The sequence below is a fragment of the Macaca nemestrina genome, chromosome 5, assembly GCF_043159975.1.
Source record: "Macaca nemestrina isolate mMacNem1 chromosome 5, mMacNem.hap1, whole genome shotgun sequence".
NCBI lineage: Eukaryota > Metazoa > Chordata > Mammalia > Primates > Cercopithecidae > Macaca > Macaca nemestrina.
Window position 1 is genome coordinate 12,613,049 of NC_092129.1, and position 24,641 is coordinate 12,637,689.

General features: G+C 40.2%; 1 protein-coding gene and 1 long non-coding RNA gene across 3 annotated transcripts in view; one reads left to right on the forward strand and one right to left on the reverse strand.

The window, feature by feature from the left end:
* Positions 1 to 338, reverse strand: part of LOC139363275 (uncharacterized) — a 44,489-nt gene extending 44,151 nt beyond the window's left edge. Inside the window, exon 1 of the long non-coding RNA XR_011623282.1 lies at positions 267 to 338. This is a non-coding gene — a long non-coding RNA (uncharacterized lncRNA). The remainder of the gene's footprint in view (positions 1 to 266) is intronic.
* Positions 60 to 22,832, forward strand: LOC105492031 (radial spoke head 3). Of its 2 annotated transcripts, none has more exons than XM_011758864.3 (8): positions 60 to 818; positions 6,234 to 6,321; positions 13,444 to 13,585; positions 16,061 to 16,206; positions 17,526 to 17,729; positions 19,292 to 19,454; positions 21,850 to 21,936; positions 22,347 to 22,832. In XM_011758864.3, exons 1-8 carry the CDS (start codon positions 703 to 705, stop codon positions 22,655 to 22,657), a joined length of 1,257 nt encoding a protein of 418 aa, XP_011757166.1. In that variant the 5' UTR covers positions 60 to 702; the 3' UTR covers positions 22,658 to 22,832. The 2 variants fall into 2 exon arrangements, with proteins under 2 accessions (XP_011757166.1, XP_011757168.1); XM_011758866.3 differs by lacking the exon at positions 60 to 818 and adding an exon at positions 849 to 1,059.
* Positions 22,833 to 24,641: the final 1,809 nt, after the last annotated feature.

Below are 24,641 nucleotides of genomic sequence, written 5' to 3' on the forward strand. Positions count from 1 at the left end.
GCAGCGGCAGCCCGCCCCTGGGGCGGGGGAAGTGGAGGTGCCGGGAGACATCAGGAAGCCCTTCCCTCCCCGGGCACGTAACAGAGCTGGGAGCCTGGCTGCCAGAGGTTTGTCATCGCGGGGGCGGCCTGGGAGCGCTGCGGCGCCGCGGCAGGAGAAACAGCCAAGGACGCCCTGGAAGAGCAGGAGCACGTGGGCGAGAATGGCGCCAACACCAGCCCTGCAAAACCACATCCCAGAGCGGGGCTCAGGACAGCCACCATTACCCCGCAGGCCTCAAGGAAGACGGTCAAGTCAGCCAAGGCCGCCTCCCTAGTCAGGAGCCTCCCAAAGCGCAGGCGCACCTACCCGGGGGGCGCGGCTGGGCGGAGTCAAGAGCCGGAAGAGCCTTGCGCCGCAGTCCTTCCCCGGAAACCCGCGGGCCGGAAGTGGCGGGAGTTCCAGCTCAGAACCCCGGGTTGCTGGGCAACCGATGCGGCCGCTGCAGCTGGTCTCTGTGGTGCTGGGAGCGAGCCCAGTGTAGCTCCCACCTCCTACGCTGGTAACCTCCCGTCCCGCCCGCTTCCCTTGTTGTCGCTTCTCCTCGCGTCGGGGAATCCTTGCCCTTGGCACTACTTACATCTCTCCGGGTCCCACGACACCTTAGCGCCTACCTGCGTGAAAGCCAAGCTCCACAGAAAGCGAGGCAGTCTGCCCCCGGACATGACTTCGGCGCTGACTGATGGCACCTCTCGGGCCCCGAGCACCTACACCTACACCAGCCGGCCCCGAGCACTGCCCTGCCAGCGCAGCCGTTACCGGGACAGCCTGACGCAGCCGTGAGTGACCAGGCCAGCCCCTGTGTGGTCCATACTTGCACCCCATCCCCGGGCCGGGGTCTGACCCCTTCGCCCTGGCAAAAGCTACTTATATGCTGTCTTCCCTTGGCTGCACTCTGCCGAAATAAAAGTTCTGCCCTAAGGAATCTCCCGTGGTGTGGAGGAGTGAAGCAGGAAGGGGCATGGATTGGGCACCAGCTAACTTTTAGTGATACTGAGTTGCTGCCGTGGTCCTTACCAGGTACACGAATCGGCTCATTTCACAAAGTTTGAATTGTACCAGTGTGTATTGAGGGCCAGCTACGTGCTGAGCACCTTACTGGGGGCATTCAAATACGTTTTCTTACTTAATCCACAGTGCTGTGAAGTTGGTTTTATAACTCCATTATGCAGATGAGGGAACTGCGGTGCAAGGATAATCCAACAATAGCATATCCAAAATGGGAGCCGAGTAAATCTCTTCTGCAGGCTTTGAGCAGGAGTAAGATTATTCTTCCATGCAGGACCACGTATTGGTTTTTTGTGGTGCTGGTGGTGGTGGTGGTGGTTGTTTTGAGACGGAGTTTCGCTCTTATCGCCCAGGCTGGACCGCAATGACGCGATCTCCGCTCACTGCAACCTCCGCCGCGCCCCCGCGCCCCTGGCCCAGGGTTCAAACGATTCTCCTGCCTTAGCCTCCCAAGTAGCTGGGACTACAGGCGCCCATCACCACGCCCGGCTAATTTTTGTGTTTTTAGTAGAGACAGGATTTTGCCACGTTGACCAGGCTGGTCTCAAACTCTTGGCCTCAAGTGATCCACCCACCTCGGCCTCCCAAAGTGCTGGGATTACAAGCGTGAGTCACTGCGCCTGGCCGGCAGATTGTGTTTTTACATCGATGAACAGTTGCAAATATTCAAACATACATAGGAAAGAAAAAAATATACATAAGCTCTTAAAGTTCTCTTAAAGTTAAACGGTTCTCTAAAATTATTTCCATAAGCCTCAAATGTTGAATTCAGCAGACCTTTACAGGAATGCAAGTTCCATGGATGCAGGAACATTTGCATCTTTTGTTCACCTAGTACAATGCCTGGTACATAGTAAGCACTTAATACAAATTGTCGAATTGATGATTGAATATCAACAGTGTAATTATTGATGCTTGTTTCAAACACTGTTTCTAAATTCATAATTATCTTGTTCTGACATTCTTTTGTAAGAGATGTCTATCACTGTGAGAAAACTAAAATAGAAAATTTAAATCTGAAGAGTGGTCATTTATGTTAGAAAAGGATTCAATTTTAAAATTTTCTAATCCTTCCAAAAACACTTTCTGGTGCCTTTAAGTAGTTGCTTACAAATCATTACTATCCAATCAGACCAACAAATTAGAAACAAGAATCAAGGATGGTTCATTAGGAACAACTTTTTTGATAGTTGATTAGTATATTGAAGTAATCTGTTGATTAGTTGCTTAGTATATCTGAGTAATGCACAAGACAGAAAAATCTCAATTTTGAGAAAGTAGTATCTTACAAATCATAATCATTGATATCCTAATGGATAAAATATTAATATTTTATCCATAATTTGCTTATGGGTAAGGATAATATTCTCCTCTGATACCTTTATGAATAAAATATTTTTTAAGTGTTCAGGAGAGTAGCTGGGCATGGTGGCATGTGCCTGTAATCTCAGGTACTTCGGAGGCTGAGGCAGGAGGATCTCTTAAACCCAAAGGCAGAGGTTGCAGTGAGCCAAGATCACGCCACTGCACTCCAGCCTGGGCAACAAAGCGAAACTCTATGTCAGGAAAAAAAAAGTGTTCAGGAGAGTACTTGTCTTAATCCCTTTTATGTTGCTTTAACAGAGTATCTGAAACTGGATAGTCTATAAAGAGATGTATTTAGCTCACAGCTCTGCAGACTGAGAAGTACAAGAGCATGGTGCTGGCATCTGCTTGCCTTCTAGTGAGGACTTTTCTTATTGTATCATAACATGATGGAGAAGGTCAAAGGGGAAGCAGATACGTGGGAAGTGGCCAAACAGGAGGAAGTACCTCATTTTGTAACAACCCGCTGTCTTGGGAACTAGTCCTGTGAGAACTTAATCCAGTCTCTTGAGAGTAAGAGCTGCCTCACTACTGCAAGAACTGGTGCCAAGCTATTCATGAGGGATCCACCCATGATCCAAACACCTCCCACTAGGCCCCTCTTCCCAACACTGCCATATTGGAAATTAAATTTCCATGTGAGTTTTAGTGGGGTGACAAACCACATCCAAACCACAGCAGTACTTTTAGTACTTTCAGTACTTGCTGGTGAGTAACTAGATGACCATATCCAAAAAGAGTATGCTTTTGTGTCAATCTGTCTCTATGCTAGAGTGCCCTTTAGTTGTTTCCTGTTCAAAATTTCACGTTGAACTGGATAAATCTTCAGTTTTTCATGGCTGGAATGGATAACTAACTTATGATTGAAGGGAGTCAAGATTCCAGATTATCTTGATTGGATATATATAACTGGGCTGAAACCAGAAAATGAAACTTAATTGGAAAGCTGTAAAGTTTTACTTAGGTGTGAGAAGTCAGTTATACAGAAATGGGAGTATCTGATTTTTCCTTTGAAAGGGTCTAGAAATTTAACACAAGTCTAATGTGAGTCAAGAACTTCCACCTTTTCATAGGATTATAAAGCTGAAAGAGAACATTTGAATACTAGTCTTCTCATTTACAAACAAGAGAATGTAATACATCTTTTATGTATTTCTTGGTAGTTGGGTGATCATAAACACCATTAAATTCACCTTTAGGCATGTGTCAAAAGACAATTGTGATAATGACATCCTCATTTTACAAATCCTTTGGTAAAGGATGTATAGCCCTTCTAATAAAATAACATTTTAATGCAAATGAATTAAAACCTTAGAATATACCTTAGAACATTTTTTTTTTAAACTCAGATCAAATAAGGTTTAAAATCACTATAGTGGGCAGAATAATGATTCCCCAAAGATGTCCTCTTCCTCGTCCCCAGAACCTGTGAACATGCTATGTGGTAAAATGGACTTTGAGATGTGATTACATTAAGGATCTTGAGATGGGAGATCCTGAGATGGGAAATTAGCCTGGCTTATCCAGGTGGACCCAGTAGAATCACAATGGAGTCTTAAAAGTGAAGGAAGGCTGGGTGCGGTGGCTCACGCCTGGAATTCCAGCACTTTGGGAGGCCGAGGCGGGCGGATCACGAGGTCAGGAGATCGAGACCATCCTGGCTAACGTGGTGAAACCCAGTCTCTACTAAAAAAAATACAAAAAAAAAAAAATTAGCTGGGCATGGTGGCGGGCTCCTGTAGTCCCAGGTACAACCGAGGCTGAGGCAGGAGAATGGTGTGAACCCGGGAAGTGAAGCTTGCAGTGAGCCGAGATCATGCCACTGCATTCTAACCTGGGTGACAGAGCGAGACTCCATCTCAAAAAAAAAAAAAACGTGAAAGAAGAAGGCATAGGAGTCTGAGTCATAGAAGGAGATGTGTCATTAGAAGCAAAGGTCAGAATCACACAAATGCTGACTGGAAGGCGACCACAAGCCAGGGAATGAGGGCAGTCGCTAGAGCCTGGAAAAGGCAAAGAAACATTCTCCCTAGGACCTCCAGGAGGAGTGCAGCCCTGTTGACACCCCTTTTGGACATCTGAACTGCAGATTCTGAGAATAAATGTGTTATTTTAAGGCAACTACGTGGTTAGTAGTACCATCTAATCAAATAGGAAACACTGAAGAAGTAATGAGTTGGAATGGGAGAGTAATAATTAGTTCCATTTTGAGGTTGCCTTCCAGATAACATAGTGAGATGTCGTTGGGCAACTGGATATGCCTAGAGTTGAGAGAAGAGTTCTTGGCTAAATAAAAATTGGGAGTTTTAGGTATATGGATTATAATTGAAGTCTTGAAAATGGATGAGGTCGACTAAGGACAAGAGAAGGCTGAGCCTGGAGGAAATCCTCCAGTATGGGAGGAACTACAAACAAAGGCTAAGAAAAAGGCATTAGAGAAGTAGTAGAAAAACAATCAGAAGATTATGGTGGTAACACAGAGGCCTAGGAAAGAGAATGCTTCAGTGAAGGAGTGGCCAACTGGGCCTAACACTGCCCAGAGATCAATTAATACAAGCAATGAAACATGTTAGAATGTTCAATTGTGGCTTCAATATATGACAAAAAAGCAACTTATACCCCACTCAGAATCATTTCCCATAGAATACTGTTGTTGGTATAGGGCAATGTTTAGTTTCTTAGCTATAAACAATATACCATTTAAATAACTTTGAATGAAAATATCAACTGTGTTTTTGTATTTTTTACTAGCAATCATTCTGATCCCTGAAATTAATATTTTATTTTATTTATTTATCTATTTATTTTTTGAGACAAAGTCTCTCTGTCTCCCAGGCTGGAGTTCAGTAGCCTGATCTCAGCTCACGGCAACCTCTGCCTCCTGGGCTGAAACCATTCTCATGCCTCAGGCACCGGAGCAGCTGGGATTACAGGTGCAGGCCACCAGGTCTGGCTAATTTTGTATTTTTAGTAGAGATGATGTTTCACCATGTTGGCCAGGCTGAAAAATTTTATTAACATTTTAAACAATAACTTTAAAAAATACGTTTGGGGGCCAGGCGCGGTGGCTCAAGCCTGTAATCCCAGCACTTTGGGAGGCCAAGACGGGTGGATCACGAGGTCAGGAGATCGAGACCATCCTGGCTAACATGGTGAAACCCCGCCTCCACTAAAAAATACAAAAAAATAGCCGGGCGAGATGGTGGGTGCCTGTAGTCCCAGCTACTCGGGAGGCTGAGGCAGGAGAATGGCGTGAACCCGGGAGGCGGAGACTGCACTCCAGCCTGGGCGACAGGGCGAGACTCCGACTCAAAAAAAAAAAAAAAAAAAATACGTTTGGGTTTAAAGAACAATTAGAAAATGGACTTAATTTTTAAGCCTCATTTTTTTTATTACTGTAACTTTTCAATCTTTGAATCAAGCTTTTTTCAGTCCTTTAAAGAAGGCCCCTTTTCAGGTGGGCCATTTTCATATTTACTAAAGTCATACAGATTTACAATCTAAATCTAGCCCTGCCACTTACTAGCAAGGTGACCTTGGGCAGATTCCAGAGTCTGTTTCCCCTTCTGAAAAAGGAATCATAATTCCCACCTTGGCAGCTTATTGTGAATAATAAATAAATAATGTACATGAAGGACCTGGCATATAGTAAGCATTACATAAATTGTATCCATTTACCTCCTTATTTTATGGACCACACTGAAACAGAAATTTATTTTCTTAAAATATATTTATTTTAGTCTAAATCCTATTGAAAATGAGGTACTTCATAGATACCAATACTCTATTAAAATGGTTTTACAGGATTTTCTGTTTTACAGAGATGAAGAACCTATGCGTTATGGAAACATAATGTATGACAGAAGGGTAATTCGAGGCAACACTTACGCACTCCAGACAGGGCCACTGGTAAGTTAAGTTTGAATAGTCTAACACTGTTCTCACATTATCTGTGGGGAAGGATCAGTTTCTTTGTGTTAATTTCTAATCCATTGCAGACTAAAACATTCATAAAATAAAGATGAATTACTATAAAAATGAAGTTTTAAAAAAGACATACAAATGGAAGCCCAGTGAGTTTCCAGGAGCTGGGGGATGAGGGGGCCAGGGAAGGAGTTACTGTTTAATGAGTGTAGAGTTTCGGTTTTGCAAGGGGAAAAGAGTTCCGGAGATAGAGGATGGTGACAGTGATAGAACAATGTGAATGTGATTAATACCACTGAATTTTATACTTAAAAATGGTTAAGGTGATAAATTTTACATTATGTGTATTTTACCACAAAAAAAGAATTAACTAAAAAAAAAAGCCCCAATTTTTCATTAGATTCAACAGAACTCTGCCATTCTAAACATTTCTAGACTTTTACTCTCAATTTCTATACTTAAATTGTTACAGACCAGTTCAAATAGTTTATAGACACACTAGCCAGAGGCCCACATTTTGAGTAGCCCTTGTTGATTGCATCTAGGTTTGTTTAGATTATCTCATACTCTAATACAATTATCATTATTTAATCAAAAAGTCTGAATTCTGCTGCTTTAATTCACTCAACAGATATTTATTGACTTTCAGGTCCTGTTATGGGTACCTAGGATACAGAGATGAGTAAGACATGGTATGATATTAAGGGTGGTGAGTTCTTGGCACAGAAATGAAATACAGGTGAATCTCTAAGCTGTATATGACATATAAGTGCCTAATACAAGATGGTGATAGAGATGCTCCTCTACTTAGGATGAGGTTATGTCCCAATAAACTCACTGAACATTAAAAATGAATTTAAAACACCAAACCTGCCAAACACACCATAGCATAGCATAGCATAGCCTACCTTAAATATGCTCAGAGGCCAGGTATGGTGGCTCACGCCTGTAATCCCAGCACTTTGGGAGGCCAAGGTGGGCAGATCACTTGAGCCAAGGTGCTTGAGACCAGCCTGGGCAAAGTGGTGAAACCCTGTCTCTACAAAAAAAAAAAAAAACCCACAAAAATTAGCTGGGCATGGTGGCACGCACCTGCAGTCCCAACTACTTGGGAGGCTGAGGCAGAAGGATTGATTGAGCTCCGGAGGACAAGGCTGCAGTGAGCTGTGATCACACCACTGCACTCCAGCCTGGGTGACAGAGGGAAACCCTGTCTCAAAAAACAAAAACAAAAAAACACAACCTAGAATGTTAAGGAATTGAGGGAAGCTCAGTGTGCCTGAATCGGAGTCTGAGGCAGGGAGTATCAAGAAATAAGTGATTAAAAAGAAGTTAAAGATGAATAATAACATTCAAATCCAATGTTGTTGAATGTCAAATGAGGCATGTGAAGAATCCACCTAAGGTATGTTCCTGGAACGAGACCCTGTCTCAAAAAAAAAAAAGTGCTCAGAATACTTACATTAGCCTACAGTTGGGAAAAATCATCTAACACAAAGTCTATTTTATAATAAAGTGTTGAATATCTCATATAATTTATTAAATATTAAAGTGAAAAATAGAATGGTTGTATGAGTATTCAAAGTACATTCTCTGTGGATACTTTTGTATCATCATAAAGCTGAAAAGTCATAAACCACATAAGTTGGGGAACATCTATTAGTCTGAAGCAATGGTTAACTTATTAAACATATATATATATATGTATGTATGTATGTATATACGCTTCAACCCTATCCTGGATCTCTTGCATTAGAACCTCCAGGGATTCCCTGCTTCTCCCACTGAGGTGGTATCAACAAGGGTGGAGCAGGAAGCTGGACTTTCACCCAGTACCAGTGAGGTAGTAGGAGATGGCACAAGTCAGTGCCCCACTCTTTCTGGGGTGGTGCCAGCAAATCCAGTAGGTAGCTGAATTGCAGTCCTATCTGGCAGTAACAAGGTGGTATGAGGCAGTACTAGTCAATGCTGCACTCCCCAGACACCACCACCAGTGTCAACAGAGCCTAGAAAGGAGCTGAACTACCACCCCCACCTGGCACCTATGTGTTGGTACAGGTTGACCCTCTGCTTTTGTTGAGGTGGTGACAGTGGGGCCCAGCAGGAAGTTGAACTTCTAACCCCACACAGGCTTGTTCACTAAACAAAAAGGGTGACTTTCTACTGAAAAATTAAATAGGATCCAAAGTCTTCAAATATAATACCCAAAATAGCCAGGATACAAACCAAAATCACTTATCATACAAGAGTCAGGACAGTCACAACTTGCACAAGAAAAGACAATCAAGAAATGACAAAACCAAGATGACTCAGATGTGGGAATTACCTGACAAGGATTTTAAAGCAACAAACATGTTTCAATGAAAAGTGGACAATTGTAGACACTCTTGAAACAAAAAAAAAAAATCTTAGCAAAGAAATAGAAGATAAAGTGAACCAAATGGAAACTTATAGAACTGAAAAATACAATAACTAAAATAAAAAACTCACTGGATGGACTCAGTAGTTCATTGGAAATGATATAGGAAACAATCAATGAACTTGAAGAAAAATCAATGAAGAATGGAAGTTATCCAGCTGAACAGAGAGAAAATAGACCAAATAAATAAATAAAAAGCCTGAGAGAGCTGAAGAACAATCACAAAGATTTATATTCATGTTGTTGGAATCCTAGAAGGAGAGGAGGAAAACTAGGAGATGGAAATCTTGAATCTGTAGGCAAAAGGCCTACAGATCCAAGAAACCAAGTGACTCCCCCAAAGAGGATAAACCCAGAGAAATCTACCCGAGACAAATCGAGATCAAACTTTTGAAAATTAAAAACAAAACATTTTGAAATCAGCCAGAAAGAAATTACGCATTAGCTAAAGGAGAACAATGATTTAAATGGCAGTGGATTTCTTACCTAAAACATGGAGACAAGAAAGTGGCACAATATTTTCCAAGTCCTTAAAGGAAAGAACTATCAAGCTCTAATTCTAATCCAGTGAAAATATTTTTCAGGAGTTCCAAAACGGCAGCATAGAAGCAGGCTGGCTTCACTCCCCCTGCAAAAGAAAATCAAGAACAAATATACAGTGCCGAGATTACCACCAGCAATATTCTAGAGGTCAAGTAGAAGGAGGAGGCACTTCCCAGGGCTACAGAAAAGTGAAAAAGCTCCAAGAAAGTGGTAGGAGAATCAGACGTTCATGTCTGCAGTATCTCTCCTTCTAGTCTGCCTGGCACTAAGGATGTGGAGGATTGTATTAGCGTTCTCTAGAGGGACAGAACTAATGGAACAGATATATATATATGCAGTAGAATTTATTAAGTATTAACTCACACAATCACAAGGTCCCGTAATAGGCCATCTGCAGGCTGAGGAGCAAGGAGAGCTAGTCCAGGTTCCAAAACTGAAGAACTTGGAGTTCAATGATCGAGGGCAGGAAGCATCCAGCACAGGAGAAACATGTAGGCTGGGAGGCTAGGCCAGTCTCTCTTTTCACATTTTTCTGCCTGCTTGTATTCTAGCCACTCTGGCAGCTGATTAGATTGTGCTCACCCAGGTTAAGGGTGGGTCTGCCTTTCCAAGCCTACTGACTCAGATGATAGTCTCTTTTGGCAACACCCTGAGACACACCTAGGATCTGTACTTGGTATCCTTCAATCCAGTCAAGTTGACACTCAGTATTAACCATCACAAGGATTTATCTCTGACTTGTGATTTCTGCACTGGAAAAAGATCAAGGTGGACAACTAGTTTCCCTACCGTGTTGGGTTCCCTGGCAGGAAATTCAACCCACAAGAAGCATCATGAGTTCCTGAAGAGAGAAATACCCCTGAGTACAGCCAAAGACAAAATGGGGAGGTGAGACTACCATCCCCAGCCCTGGACACTCCGCTGTATAACTCATCAAAGGAAACACCAAATGAGCATGGCTGTTCAGCAGCACCACACTGTAGGAGATAACATTGTACCGGTCCCCTGGGCATAGACCCCTAGCCAGTCCCACTACCAGTGTATCCCCTTTGGGACTTCCCCCATTCAGGATGGGCAGTGCTCTGATCATTTACTAGAGCCAGGTGAACCTGGCCTTAAGGCACCACCTAGAGCCAAAAAGGAGGCAGCAATCTAGTGATAAAGGATCTCTGGCAGGGCGCAGTGTCTCATGCCTGTAATCCCAGCACTTTGGGAGGCCGAGGCAGGCAGATCGCTTGAGGTCGTTAGTTCGAAACCAACCTGACCAATATGATGAAACCCCATGTCTACTAAAAATACAAAATTTAGCCAGATGTGGTGGCAGGTATCTGTAATCCCAGCTACTTGAGAGGCTGAGTCAGGAGAATTGCTTGAACCCAGGAGGCAGAGGTTGCAGTGAGCCAAGATCACACCAGTGCACTCCAGCCAGGGTGACAGAGTGAGACTCTGTCTCAAAAAAGGGGAAAAAAAAAGGGGGGGTTTCTAAGAAAATATATCCAATAAAAAGCAAAAACAAGCCAGACAGAGAAGACTGGACTAAATAACCCTTCAGTGCAGAGACATAGACATACATCCACATGAAACAACAGCAAATGAGGAACCACAACCTACCTACCTGAAGGGACAAAGCAAGGAATCAGTAACTGGCACTAATGAGATGGCAGGATGTGAGCTCTCTGACCAAAAATTCAAAATAGCAGTCTTAAGGAAATTTGGTGACATCTAAGATAACACAGAAAAGCAATTTAGAAATTTGTTACAGAAATTTAACAAGGAAATTGAAATAATTTTTTAAAATCAAGCAGAAATCTTGGAGCTGAGTAATACATTTGTTGAACTGAAAAATGTATTAGAGGCTTTCAACAACAGAATGAATCAAGCAGAGGAAAGAATCAGTGAACATGAAGACAAAGACAGACTATTTGAAAATAAACAGTCTGAGGAGAGAAAAGAATGAGAAAAAAACAAAGACTGCTTACAAGATATAGAAAATTACCCCAAAAGATCAAAGCTAAGAATTACCTGTGTTCAAGAGGGAATTGAGTAAGAGTAAGGAGTAGGAAGCTTGTTTTAAGAAATACTAACAGAAAACTTTCCAAAACTTGAGAAAGAGATAGATATCCAGGTACAGGAAGGTCAGAGAATACCAAACTCTTTCACCCCAAATAATACCCCATAGAATAATCAAGCTCTCAAAGGTCAAGGACAAAAAAGGAATCCCAAAAGCAGCAAGAGAAAAGAAGCAAATAACATACATGAAGCATCTCCAATCCATCTGGCAGCTGACTTCTCAATGGAAATTGTACAGGCCAGGAGGGAGTGAGATGACCAGGAGGGACTGGGGTGACATTTTCAAAGTGCTGAAAGAAAAAAAATTATCTAAGAATATTGTATCCACAAAATTATCCCTCAAATATGAAGGAGACATAGTCTTTCCTAGACAAATAAGAGCTGAGCAAATTCAGCACCACCACGCTCATCTTACAAGAAACGTTAAAGGAAATTCTTCAGCCTGAACAACAACAACAAAAACCACTAATATGCCAAAAGAAAACATTTGAAGGTATGAAACTTACTGGTTAAATTAAGTACATAGACAAACCTAGAATACTCTCATACTATAACTGTAGTATGCAATCCACTCATAATTCTACTATGAGGCCCAAAAGACAACTATCAAAAACAGTAATAGCTGCAGCAACCTGTTAAGAGGTAGGTAATCACACCACTGCACTCCAGCCTGGGCGACAGTGCAGACTTGGTCTCAAAAAAAAAAAAAAAAAAGTGCAATGAGGCAACTGAAAGTTAGTATGTGGGGGAATGGAGTTAAAGTGTAGAATAATTTTTCTTTGCTTCTGTTCTTTGTGATCTAAGATAAGTTGTCATCTCTGCAAACAACTTGCTATATCTATGTTTTTTGTAAGCCTCATGGTAACCACAATGCAAAAATCTGTAGTGGAGTCACCAAAAATTAAAAGCAACAAACTAAAATATACTACCAGATAAAGTCACTTAACACAAAGACAGACAACAAAGAAGGAACAAAACAACCAGAAAATAAGCAACAAAATGGTAGTAGGAAGTCCTTGCTTTATCAATAACAACACTGAATGTAAGAGGACTTGGTTCTCCAATTAAAAGGCATAGAATAGCTGATTGGATAAAGAAACGAGACCCAACTGTATGCTCCTACAAGAAACCCACTTCACCTACAGAGACACACATAGACTGAAAGTAAAGGGATGGAAAAAGATTTTCCATGCAACTAGAAACCAAAAAAGAACATGAGTATACTTACATCAGATAAACTACAAATCAAAGACTGTAGAAAGAAACATAGTCACTCTGTAATCATAAAGTGATCCGTTCAGCCAGAGGATGTAACAATGATAAATATGCACCCAACACCAGAGCTCCCAATTATGTGAAGCAAACATGAATGGATCTAAAGGGAGAAATAGACAGCAATGCAATAATAGTAGGAGATTTCAACAACCCATTCTCAGTAATGAATAGATAATCCAAACAGAAAGGAAAAAAAAGAGAAAGAAAGAAAAGAAAATTGGTGTTAAACTTCACACTAGACCTATTAGGACTAACTGATATCTATAGAACATTTTATCCATCCTCTGCAGAGTACACATTTTTTTCTTCAGCACATGGATCATTCTTCAGAATAGACCATATCTTAGGCCACAAAACATGTCTGCACAAATTCAAAAAAGTAGAAATTCTATCAAGTATCTTTGCTGATCACAATGAAGTAAAACTAGAAATCAATAATAAGAGGAACCTTGGAAGCTACAAAAATACATGGAAATTAAACAGCATGCTCCTGAATGATCAGCAGGTCAACAAATGAATTAAAAAGGAAATGTTTTTATTATTTTTGTAAATATATAGATAGGATTGTGCACCCATGTATTCCAGTTAACAGCCATACTTTGAAGTTACTTTTATGCTTTGTCAAACATCTTTGTAATTATCTGACAAAGTACTAATGCAATTTTAATGAAGTTACTGATAATCAGGAAACATTATGATAAATGCCTTTATACTACCCAGGAATTGCTTTTGGAATGGCAGTTCTTGTATGCTTTAATAAATATTTTCTAAATTCTAGAAGTATTTTCTATCACTGTTAGCTCGGACAGCCTGATTCTCTAGAGCTTCAGAGACAACGGGAGGCTAAGAAGAGGGCTCTTGCCAGAAAACAAGCCCAAGAGCAGCTCAGACCACAAACACCTGAACCTGTGGAAGGCAGAAAGCATGTCGATGTGCAAACAGGTGTGTGACTGTGCCCTTGGCATTGTGTCCTCTTGGTTTACTCAGTTGTCTGTCAGTTCATTTGTGTTTGGCCTTTGTATTATTTATGCCTCTCCTGTGCTGATACTTCCCCAGTAACATGGTAGGGAAGTTCATTTATTAAAGAAATACATAGACTAGGTTGGGTGTGCTGGCTTACACCTGTAATCCCAGCACTTGGGGAGACTGAGGTGGGCAGATCGCCTGAGGTCAGGAGTTTGAAACCAGCCTGGCCAATGTGGTGAAATACCCCGTATCTACTAAAAATATAAAAAATTAGCTGGGCATGGTGGCAGTTACCTGTAATCCCAGCTACTTGGGAGGCTGAGGCAGGAGAATCACTTGAATCCAGGAGGTGGAGGTTGCAGTGAGCCGAGATCGCACCGTTGCACTCCAGCCTGGGCGACAGGAGCTAAAGTCCATCTCAAAAAAAAAAAAAAAGAGAGAGAGAGAAAGAAATACATAGACTGTATACTATTATCTTAGTGGATATGACTGGAAGTGTGGGATGGGGTTCAAAAAACAAACAAAAAAAAGAATTTTGGCCAAGCGTAGTGGCTCACATCTGTAATCCCAGCACTTTGGGAGGCAAGGCAGGAGGATCACTTGAGCCCAGGGGTTCGAGACCAGCCAGGGCAACATACCAAGACCCCATCTCCACAAAAACATTTTAAAATTGGTCGAGCATGGTGGTATATGCCTGTAATTCCAACTACCCAGTAGGCTAAGGCAGGAGGATTATATGTGCCCAGGATTTCAAGGCTGCAGTAAGCTATGATCACATCACTGCACTCAGCCTGGGCAACAAATAAATAAATAAAAGAATTTTGTGACCAAACAAATTCTGTCTTAGGAGCCCTTTTCCACATATTCTGTTCTCAAACTGGGATTCTTTCTCGTAGCCCAACATGAATCACTATTCTTTTCATTAGGACTTATAGGAAAGGAGAGCAATATAATTCTACTTTGTCATTTTGTCTTTTGAGAGGAATAAACCCACTCCCATCTGAGTCATCTGCCTCTCACACCAGCCTCCTCTGTCCTCCAGTTCTGTCACTGTGCACATTCCCCAGGGCCACACAGGCAGCCCTGAGGCAGATGTCAGGATTTGCGTGCTTGTCTTGCTCTCCTCAGCTGTAGAGGTTTACCTGGTCCTATAGGGTCTAGCTGTATTGTTGACAGAATCTTGGTCATCAGACAGTGCTTGGTGTTTTCCTTGGACCACTGTCACTACTTAAGGTTCACTTTGTACCCTTCCAAGATGGTGAGTGGATCCATCAGGATTATTTCTGCATGGTAAAGGCAAAAGGGACCATTCTATGCTTTAACACTTGCCTTTACGCCAAGTCTAGAATGTGTGTATGGCTGTCATTAGCCAAAGAGCTAAGTTTTCATGTTTCTTTATACCATCAGAATATTAAGTGATATGATAGCAGCCAGCTTTTTTTGGATATTTCCTCAGAGACTGAACCAGGTCCTTTATCTGTGTATTTCCTTCATTATTACAAAGATTCTGTGTGACAGGTAGTTATAGCCCATTTTCCAGATGAAGAAACTGAGGCCCAGAGAGGACATGACTTGGCCAAGTCCTGTGCCCAACATCTGACTCTAGTGCTCATGTTCTTTGCTTGATACCACATTACCCTTGCCTCATATAAATTACTCCTAACATGAAATTTGTTTTCATACATCTGTTTATAATCTGTAGTGAGAGGGAACATCAAATAACCTGGTGACTTGGTACATGATTTTTTTAAATATCCAGGAATTTTCAAATCTTTATATGTTTACTATCTTAGGACGCAAATATATATATGTGTATTACTGACTTTTTATCCACTGTTGTACTCTGCATCTTATACACATCTATGGTCTCATGTTCTTCTTCAGTTCCATTTTCAAATACAAAGCTCAGTGCTTTCTAGACATTCAGTAAATGTTCTAGCCTGACTAACTCTATCTATGGTCTTCCAAATATTTAAAAACTCTTAGTTCAGTATGTGAAGTAAGCCCCATATTTGAACACTTTTATTCTAATACTTATTTTCTGATTCATTTAAATATGTTTTGAAAGAGCTAAAATTTCAAATACGCATATATGCTTGAAATAGACCAGAACTTTTTGTCTTAGAGACAGAGTCTCATTGTGTTGCCCAGGCTGCAGTACGGTGACACGATCTTGGATCACTGCAACCTCCACCTCCCAGGTTCAAGCAATTCTCCCACCTCAGCCTCCCAAGTGACTGGGACCACAGGCATGCACCACCACACCCAGCTAATTTTTGTATTTTTTGTAGAGATGGGGTTTCGCCATGTTGGACAGGCTGGTCTCAAACTCCTGGCCTCAAGTAATGCACCCTCCTCGGCCTCCTAAAGTGCTGGGATTATGGGCATAAACTACTGTGCCTGGCCTTAGACCAGAATTTTAAACTCAATGTATATGATGATTCTTCTTAGAATTATACCTTGAAGAAATTGCTGATCGCATAATAGAAGTTGATATGGAATGCCAAACAGATGCATTTTTGGACAGACCACCAACACCACTCTTTATTCCTGCCAAAACTGGCAAAGATGTGGCCACCCAGATACTAGAAGGAGAGGTACAGTATATCCTGTGGGTTCCCTCTATAATCTTTATAAATGAGGTAAAGTTAGGTGTAGATAATGCTTAATATGAACAAGAGCCACTTCACAATCAGATTCTACTTCTTGAATTTCTTTCCAGATATTATCTATAATGGTTTTATCATATAGTACTCAGAAATGTTTTGAAATACCATGTTCTGATTTCTTTGCCAATTAAAAACAAAATCATTTAAAATATTTTTAGAATATTTCCACATTTGATTTTTGTTTGTTTATATGCTTGCTTAATGTATGTATATAAGATAGATTTGTACTAAATAAGGAAAAATAATATCCCTGGTATAAAAGATTCCACAATTAGTTGCTTGTGGATTATATAACTTTTGTAAAGATACTCTCTCATTTTAAAAAAATTTTAATAATTACATTTTTCTATCAGTGTGGAATGCATAAATGGGCCTGTTTATGAAATTGAAGAAGAGAAGGCAATGATTATGTTCATAATGACCTAAATGAGTTTTAACACTTGTGGGAACTTGAAAGAACTGTCATTGAAATTGGGAAATAAAATAAATCTTCAGAAGCTATCTGAAAGTTATATTTGCCTAGAAATCCTAGCAATGAATCACCAAAATATCTATTATTCTTATTTGTTCGTTCATCAAACTGTTATTTAAAAATAAATAAAAACAACGGCCAGGTGCGGTGGCTCAAGCCTGTAATCCCAGCACTTTGGGAGGCTGAGACGGGCGGATGACAAGGTCAGGAGATCGAGACCATCCTGGCTAACATGGTGAAACCCCGTCTCTACTAAAAAATACAAAAAAAAACTAGCCGGGTGAGGTGGCGGGCGCCTGTAGTCCCAGCTACTTGGGAGGCTGAGGCAGGAGAATGGCGTGAACCCGGGAGGCGGAGCTTGCAGTGAGCCGAGATCCGGCCACTGCACTCCAGCCTGGGCGACAGAGCAAGACTGCGTCTCAAAAAAAAAATAATAATAAATAAATTAATAAATAAATAAATAAATAAATAAATAAATAAAAATCAAACAGAGAAGGCAAAGAATAAGACAGACAAGGATATTCCTCTTCAGTGTCAGGGTTCATTTTGATGAATGCATACATTTTTTTCATAACTTTGACTTAACAGATTTTTGCCTGTAAACAAAATGTTGTTGATTTTGAGGATTAGGAACCATAAATAAAGCACCAGCACAGTGTCTGGCACACAGGAGACACTTAATAAATAATATCTTGTTATTGCTATTCATTATATTTTTGTTGAGCATTTGATTCGTAATTAAAATTTTAAGTTTGCTTTATTTTGTATGTTTAAGCTCTTTGACTTTGATCTTGAAGTTAAACCAGTGTTAGAAGTTTTGGTGGGGAAGATAATTGAGCAGTCTCTTCTGGAAGTAATGGAAGAAGAAGAGCTGGCTAACCTGCGGGCCAGTCAGCGTGAGTATGAAGAACTACGGAATAGTGAACGTGCTGAAGTTCAACGACTTGAAGAGCAAGAGAGGCGACACCGAGAAGAAAAAGTATATATAATTGTATTTTTCTTTCTTAGGCAGTCTTTTGGCTAGTTAGCATATTATGTTCAAAATTACATGTGATAATATATCATAAAACTAAAGATCTTTGGGAATATATTAGAAAAAGATCTATAATATTTTTGCTCAGGTCTCTTCTATAGATCAGAGATCTTTCGTGGACTGAATTCCATCTTTTAAACTCCAGCTTACATAAATATACCTAAAGTGAGTTTCCAAAAGTTTCTAAATAAAGTAAAAGTTCCTAGGTTACATGTGTCCCAGTTGAAGACTCTTAAACATCAGCAGTGCTAAAGAAAGAAAGACATATGTTGGTTTGCCGTAAGTTAGTGGCAGAAAGATGGAAGGAAGGAAAAAGTGAGTGTATTGGAGAGAGACTGTGGGTAAGAAGCAGGGCATCTGGATAGAATTCTGATTCTTTTTCTCGGTGACCAGGCCCTTCTTTATACCCTTAGTGACACACCAGACTAATTTGGGTTCTTATAGAATATTTTTCAGATTCAGGATTTTTAGAATCTTCAATAAGGAAAGGTTTACAATCCAGTTTTTTTAAATGTGCCGGTAGCCTACAGTTAGGAAGCACTAGAATAGATAGTCTTTCTGGTTCTGGCAATAACTGTCAGCCTTTGTTGTATGCTGATGAACAATTATAAAGTAGTATCTTAATACCTGAAACAGTTCAGAAAAAATTCCCAAGGGGCCTAACTTACTATGCTATGAAAAATAGCGTAATTGTTGGGAAATCCTACTCAATACCTATCAAATGGACTTTAATTCCAAGATGAATACTTAGTTGTGTAAAGAGCATAGGGCTTACAATAAGGATTGTGCAAAAGTAAGATTTTATTTACAAATATAAAATGAATTGTGGCAAAATAAACTTTGTTGAAATGAGTCATGAAATCTTTATCAAAAAATATTTGTTTATTCACTATTTGGAAATATATTATGGAAAACTGGATACAGGAATCACCTAGACTTATATTTGTTTAGAGTTTAAATATAGATTTAATTAGAAAATATATTAATGCTCCCACTTCCACGTGAGAGTAGAGAACAGGATTCATCAGCTTTATAAATATTACATGGTCTAAAGGAAGCAACAGCAAAAAATAAGAGGTTTTCATAATCTTCAGAAACATTCAGCTTTACAAATTCAGGGAATTGTTACAAATGAACTCATTCACTGGCCCACTGGTAATTTTTCTTACCAGTAATATTTCATGATAATATTATTTTAAAGTACATATAGTGGTGATTATCTTTTTGCTACCATCTATACTGTCAAGCATGTATGTCTTGAAATTATTTTACTTGAAATGAATAGTGAGGTTTTTACCTTAAATTCCATCTTTTATAACTTCCTGAATTCAGTACCCACTAGCTGTTGAAATTTGTTAAAATTTTGATGAAAAATATGGACCTTTAATAGATAGACACCTCACTGCCCATTTTTTGATAAGTCTGGATTCTTCTACTTATTAACTTCACTAGATTCAGTACTTGGGGAGGGCATAAGAGCTAAATAACCACCTATGTTGTTTTGGCAGGAACGGCGTAAGAAACAGCAGTGGGAAATAGTGCACAAGCACAATGAGACATCACAAAAAATCGCCGCCCGAGCATTTGCACAGCGTTACCTGGCTGACCTTCTCCCGTCTGTTTTTGGCAGCCTCAGGGATAGTGGCTACTTTTATGATCCCATTGAAAGAGGTTTGTAGATATTTTTGTTAGATTAATTCTGTTGTAATAAGCATCCTCTTAATGGTTCAAATTTATGTTATGTCCATTTTTATTTTGAATTGGAATCTTTATTTCTGATACAAAGTCAATTTTAGTTGTTTAAAGTAAGTACAGTTGTTAATGAGATGTGTATTTTGAAGATCTTGATTTAAGGATATTAGTGTTTGTTTATTGAGAAGCAACATTTGTATAGTAGAAAGACATATGGACTTGGTATTGAAAATTTGAGTTTGGGTTGCAGCTTTATCATTAGCTAGCTTGATGACCTCCAGTTTCTCCATGTGTGAAATGAGGATTTTTTTTTTTTTTGAGACGGATTCTCACTCTTTTGCCGAGGCTGGAGTACAGTGGCGCGATCTTGGCTCACTGCAACGTCCACCTCCCAAGTTCAAGCAATTCTTCCTGCCTCGGCCTCCCGAGTAGCTGGGATTACAGGCACCTCCTACCACGCCCAGCTAATTTTTGTGTTTTTCAGTAGAGACGGGGTTTCGCCATGTTGACCAGGCTGGTCCTGACCTCAAGTGATCCGCTTGCCTTGGCCTCCCAAAGGGCTGGGATTATAGGCGTGAGCCACTGTGCCCAACCTGAAATGAGGATTATTTAGGAGTTAAGTCATAAGATATATGAAACGTGTAAACTGTAAAGTCCTATGTATGCGTAAGTAGTTGTTATTAACTTTTTCTCAGTTGACTTATTCCAATCAAAAACCCTTTGAGGGCAACTATCAAGGTCATTTATTCGTTTAATTAGGCTCTTACCCTGTTCCAGGCAATGTTTGGTATTGGAGAAAAGGAAGGATCCCTGGTCTCTGCCATTAGGGAACCAATAGCCTGATAGCTGTCTGTCTGTATCCCCTCAAAGTCCGCGGTCCTAGCTGCTCAGCCAGTGGAAAGGAAGAGTTGCATGTCCTCACCACCACCCACCTTCCTCAGGGTGAAAAGCACGTACATCCACCGTGCTTGGTGTAGAGGTCCTATTTTGTTGGGCAGTAGTATTTTGGGACACATGTTAGTAATGTTAATTTTCACTGATTACATATTCAATTTAATACAAAGAGGTGAGATCACAGACAAATGTTATTAACATACATAGTATTTTTCATAGGTGATATCATTTGATACTCGCAATAACCCTGTAGGATAGGCAGGTCAGATAGAATTCCCATTTTTTCGGAAATAGAAACTGAAGCTCAGAGAAGTTGAATGCCTTACTCCCAACTCCTCAGGCAGTGGAAATATTAGGCCTCAAACTGACTTGGAACTCAGACTCCAAGTCCAGTGTTCATTCTCGGCTACCATCCTGCTGTCCTGGGCTCTAGCTTGGACTCTGTTAGCCAGAGAGACAAGTAGCCTTTTTTCTATCACTGATTGCCAAAAAAGTAAGTTATAGATCATATAAAAGCTTGCAAATGAAATTCATACCTGAGATTGAAATTATTTATAGTAGTGAATATAATATTCTATCACACTCTCCATTTCTTCCTATTGAAAAATAAAATTAGATGCCTGCCCCAAAAAATGCTGTTTTGAAACTTTAAAATGTATATTGTAATAGATCATATTTTTAAAATGCTTACACAGTGGATTTCAGTTTGAACAAACTTAATACTGATGGAAACACCTAGTTTCTGACCTATTTCTAGATGGCTGCCTCCTCAAATGCCCTCTCACCTGCGTTCTCTGAGTCTGATCAGCTTCCTTCCATTAGGCCCTGGCCTTCAGGTGGAGACTTTCTTTTACTGGCATTGCTCAATTCCAGATTTGCATTGCATTTGGATTGGAGTTCTCCCAAACCCACATCCTCCCCCTGCCTCCCTGATCCATCTCAGATTGCACCTACGAAGGAAACTCCAAATGCCTTGACTCCAAGGAAGGCCTCATAGTTCTTAAAATATTGGGACAGGTGCGGTGGCTCACACCTGTAATCCTAGCACTTTGGGAGGCCAAGGCGAGTGGGTCACGAGGTCAGGAGATTGAGACCATCCTGGCCAACATGGTGAAACCCCGTCTCTACTAAAAATACAAAAATTAGCCAAGCGTAGTGGCGTGCGCCTATAGTCCCAGCTACTCAGAAGGCTGAGGCAGAGGAATCACTTGAACCCGGGAAGCGGAGGTTGCAGTAAGTGGAGATCGTGCCACTGCACTCCAGCCTGGGCAACAGAGTGAGACTCTCTCAAAAAAAAAATCACTTATGCAACAGAAAGGAAACTGACCAGAACATATATAAGGAATATGGCAAGTTATGCTGTATGAGTCTACTTAACATTTTATATTAAGAAACTAATGTTGATGAGTCTATTACATTAGGAGAAAAGCACATTATTCCTCTGACGATACATAAAAATCAATGAATTCTTTTATTACAGATATTGAGATAGGATTTCTTCCATGGCTAATGAATGAAGTTGAAAAAACCATGGAATATAGCATGGTGGGAAGAACAGTGCTTGACAGTAAGTTATTTTATCCAAAAATTCATCTCTAAAATTTTTAGTAGAAAGAATAAATTGAATAATTGAAAGATTAATTTCACAGTTCTAATACTTAAACTTTTAGTATATCAATTATATTAATAGAAGTGCAAATTTTTACCCTCAATATTATTTTTGGCTCTTTTATAATTTGATATCTATTAATATCTTCTGTCTTTACTTCATAAATGATATTCTGTTAAAACAGTATAATTTATATTTAATGCATTAAGTGTGAAGTTAAGTATGCTGACTTCAAAAAAAAGGTTATGACATAGGAAAGGGATGAGGCTTCGTGAAGGTTTTGTAATCATCTATAAGTCAGCACTATAACTCCTAAAATATACCATAATATGAAAATCATAATGATGTCTGGACACTTAACTTTTCAGTGTTGATCCGTGAAGTGGTTGAAAAGAGACTGTATATGTATGAGCATAAGGAAGAAACACATCGGTCTCCAGAACCAGAGGATGAGCCTGGTGGTCCTGGAGCAGTGACAGAGTCACTGGAGGCCTCTGAATTCCCGGAGCAGAGCATGTCACAGACGCAGGGGCTGCTTTTAGATGGAGACTATGTACAAAGAACAACATATGACAGAAGGTCATCCCAGGAAAGGAAGTTTATGGAAGAGACAGAGCTATTAGAGCAGGATGAAGAATCAGCAATGAGGAAGTCCTTAGAGGAGGAAGAATTGTCATAGGAGGGGAGCTTCGAAGTCATGAAACCAATCAACAGCCAAGTCAGCAAGCAATCAGGTAATGATGCGCGAGTCCCCTCAGGTTATAGAAATTATGTTGTATTTAGTCAATATGTCTTTTTGTCTAATGGACTGGGCCAATCAAATGTGATAAAATAAAGCTAATTTGAAAATGAAACTAATTGAATTCATTTATTTAATAGAATATTCAAAGGCTACATTGTAATTCTAATGAGAATTATATTTAATTACTAGCTTTCTATTACCATTATATGTAACCAGCAAATATATTTTTCCTTAGTCCTTCTAATTTTACGGGTTAGTTTTTTTTAGTACATACGATATTTAATGTTCAATATCAGTGCTGTCAGCCATTTAGCTTTTCTTCTCTATAGGAAAACTATTTCACCTACTATAAGAGAGAATGCCTAGCCAGGCGTGGTGACTCACACCTGTAATCCCAGCACTTTGGGAGGCTGAGGCGGGCAGATCACCTGAGGTCGGGAGTTTGAGACCAGCCTGACCAACAAGGAGAAACTCCATCTCTGCTAAAAATACAAAATTAGCCGGGCGTGGTGGCGTGTGCCTATAATCCCAGCTACTCGGGAGGCTGAGGCAGGAGAATCGCTTGAACTTGGGGCGGAGGTTATGGTGAGCTGAGTTTGCACCATTGCACTCCAGCTTGGGCAACAAGAGAAAAACTCTGTCTCAAAAAAAAAAGAAGAGAGGATGCCTAAACGTTGTGCTACTGAAAGCTGCAGTGCTCCCTTCCTGCAAGGACCAGCTTCAATATTCAAGTAAGGCTTAAGGAATTCAGTGGATTAGTAATATGCTCTCATCTATTTTTTCACATTCCTGCTATTAAAAAATTTCAGGCAATGCCAATAAAGCAAAAATCTCTGTTTGCCCTTATACAGTCTCACTCCCCTCCTCGAAGGCAGATCACTGTTACCAGTTAGGTATGAACCATCTAGGCCTTTTTTGAGATACTCCTATACAAATGTATTTGAAAATCTAGAAATATATAGCTTGATTTTCTTTATATAAATATAAACATTATTTGCATGTTTTATTTTTCACTTAAGAGAATGTCTTAGATCTTTCAAGGTTAGCAGGCATCCATCTCTTATCTTTTTAAAATATGGTTAAGGTATTACATATTATGACTGTGCTGTAGCATAGGGAATTAACATTTGACTTTTTAATCTGAATGTGTTAGAGAATTTACCTGCAGTATTAAAATCACAGATTATTTTCTCTCCAAAGCCTTGCTAATCGTAAGCAGTAACTGAAGTCTTCGGAGCCTTTAGATAGATAGAGCCTATTTTTCTTTTTACTTATTCTTATTTTTATTTTTTTGAGACAAGGTGTCACTCTGACACCCAGGCTGGAGTGCAGCAGCACCATCACAGCTCACTGCAGCCTTGACCCCCCAGGCTCAGGTGATCTTCTCACCTCAGCCTTCTAGGTAGCTGGGACTACAGGCTTGCACCACCACGTCTGGCTAGTTATTGTATTTTTTGTAGAGATGAGCTCTTGCTGTGTTGCCCAGGCTGGTCTCCAACTCCTGGGCTCAAGTGATCTGCCTGCCTTGGGCTCCCAAAGTGCTAGGATTACAGGCATGAGCCACCGCACCTGGCTGAGTCTGTTTTTCTCAGAATACTTATAAATATATAAAAGTAGTGATTTAAAATAACTTATAATTATTAACCCATTTACCTTAATTTCTTTTAAGTTAGGTACCAAGAATGTATCCACATTTAAAAACTTTTAAAAAGAATGTACCCATTTTCCCATATGGTATTTCACTATAACATTAAGCCTCATGGCAACCTTCTGAAGCATGCATGACAATATTTGTGTTTTTTAGTTTCTAATCCTTAATTCGATCAGCCAGCAAACATTAGCTGAGTGCCTGCTCTGCCTTGGGAATGAGGCTGCAGATACAGCAGTGAACAGTCATGAATACTTCATGTTTTTTACAGCC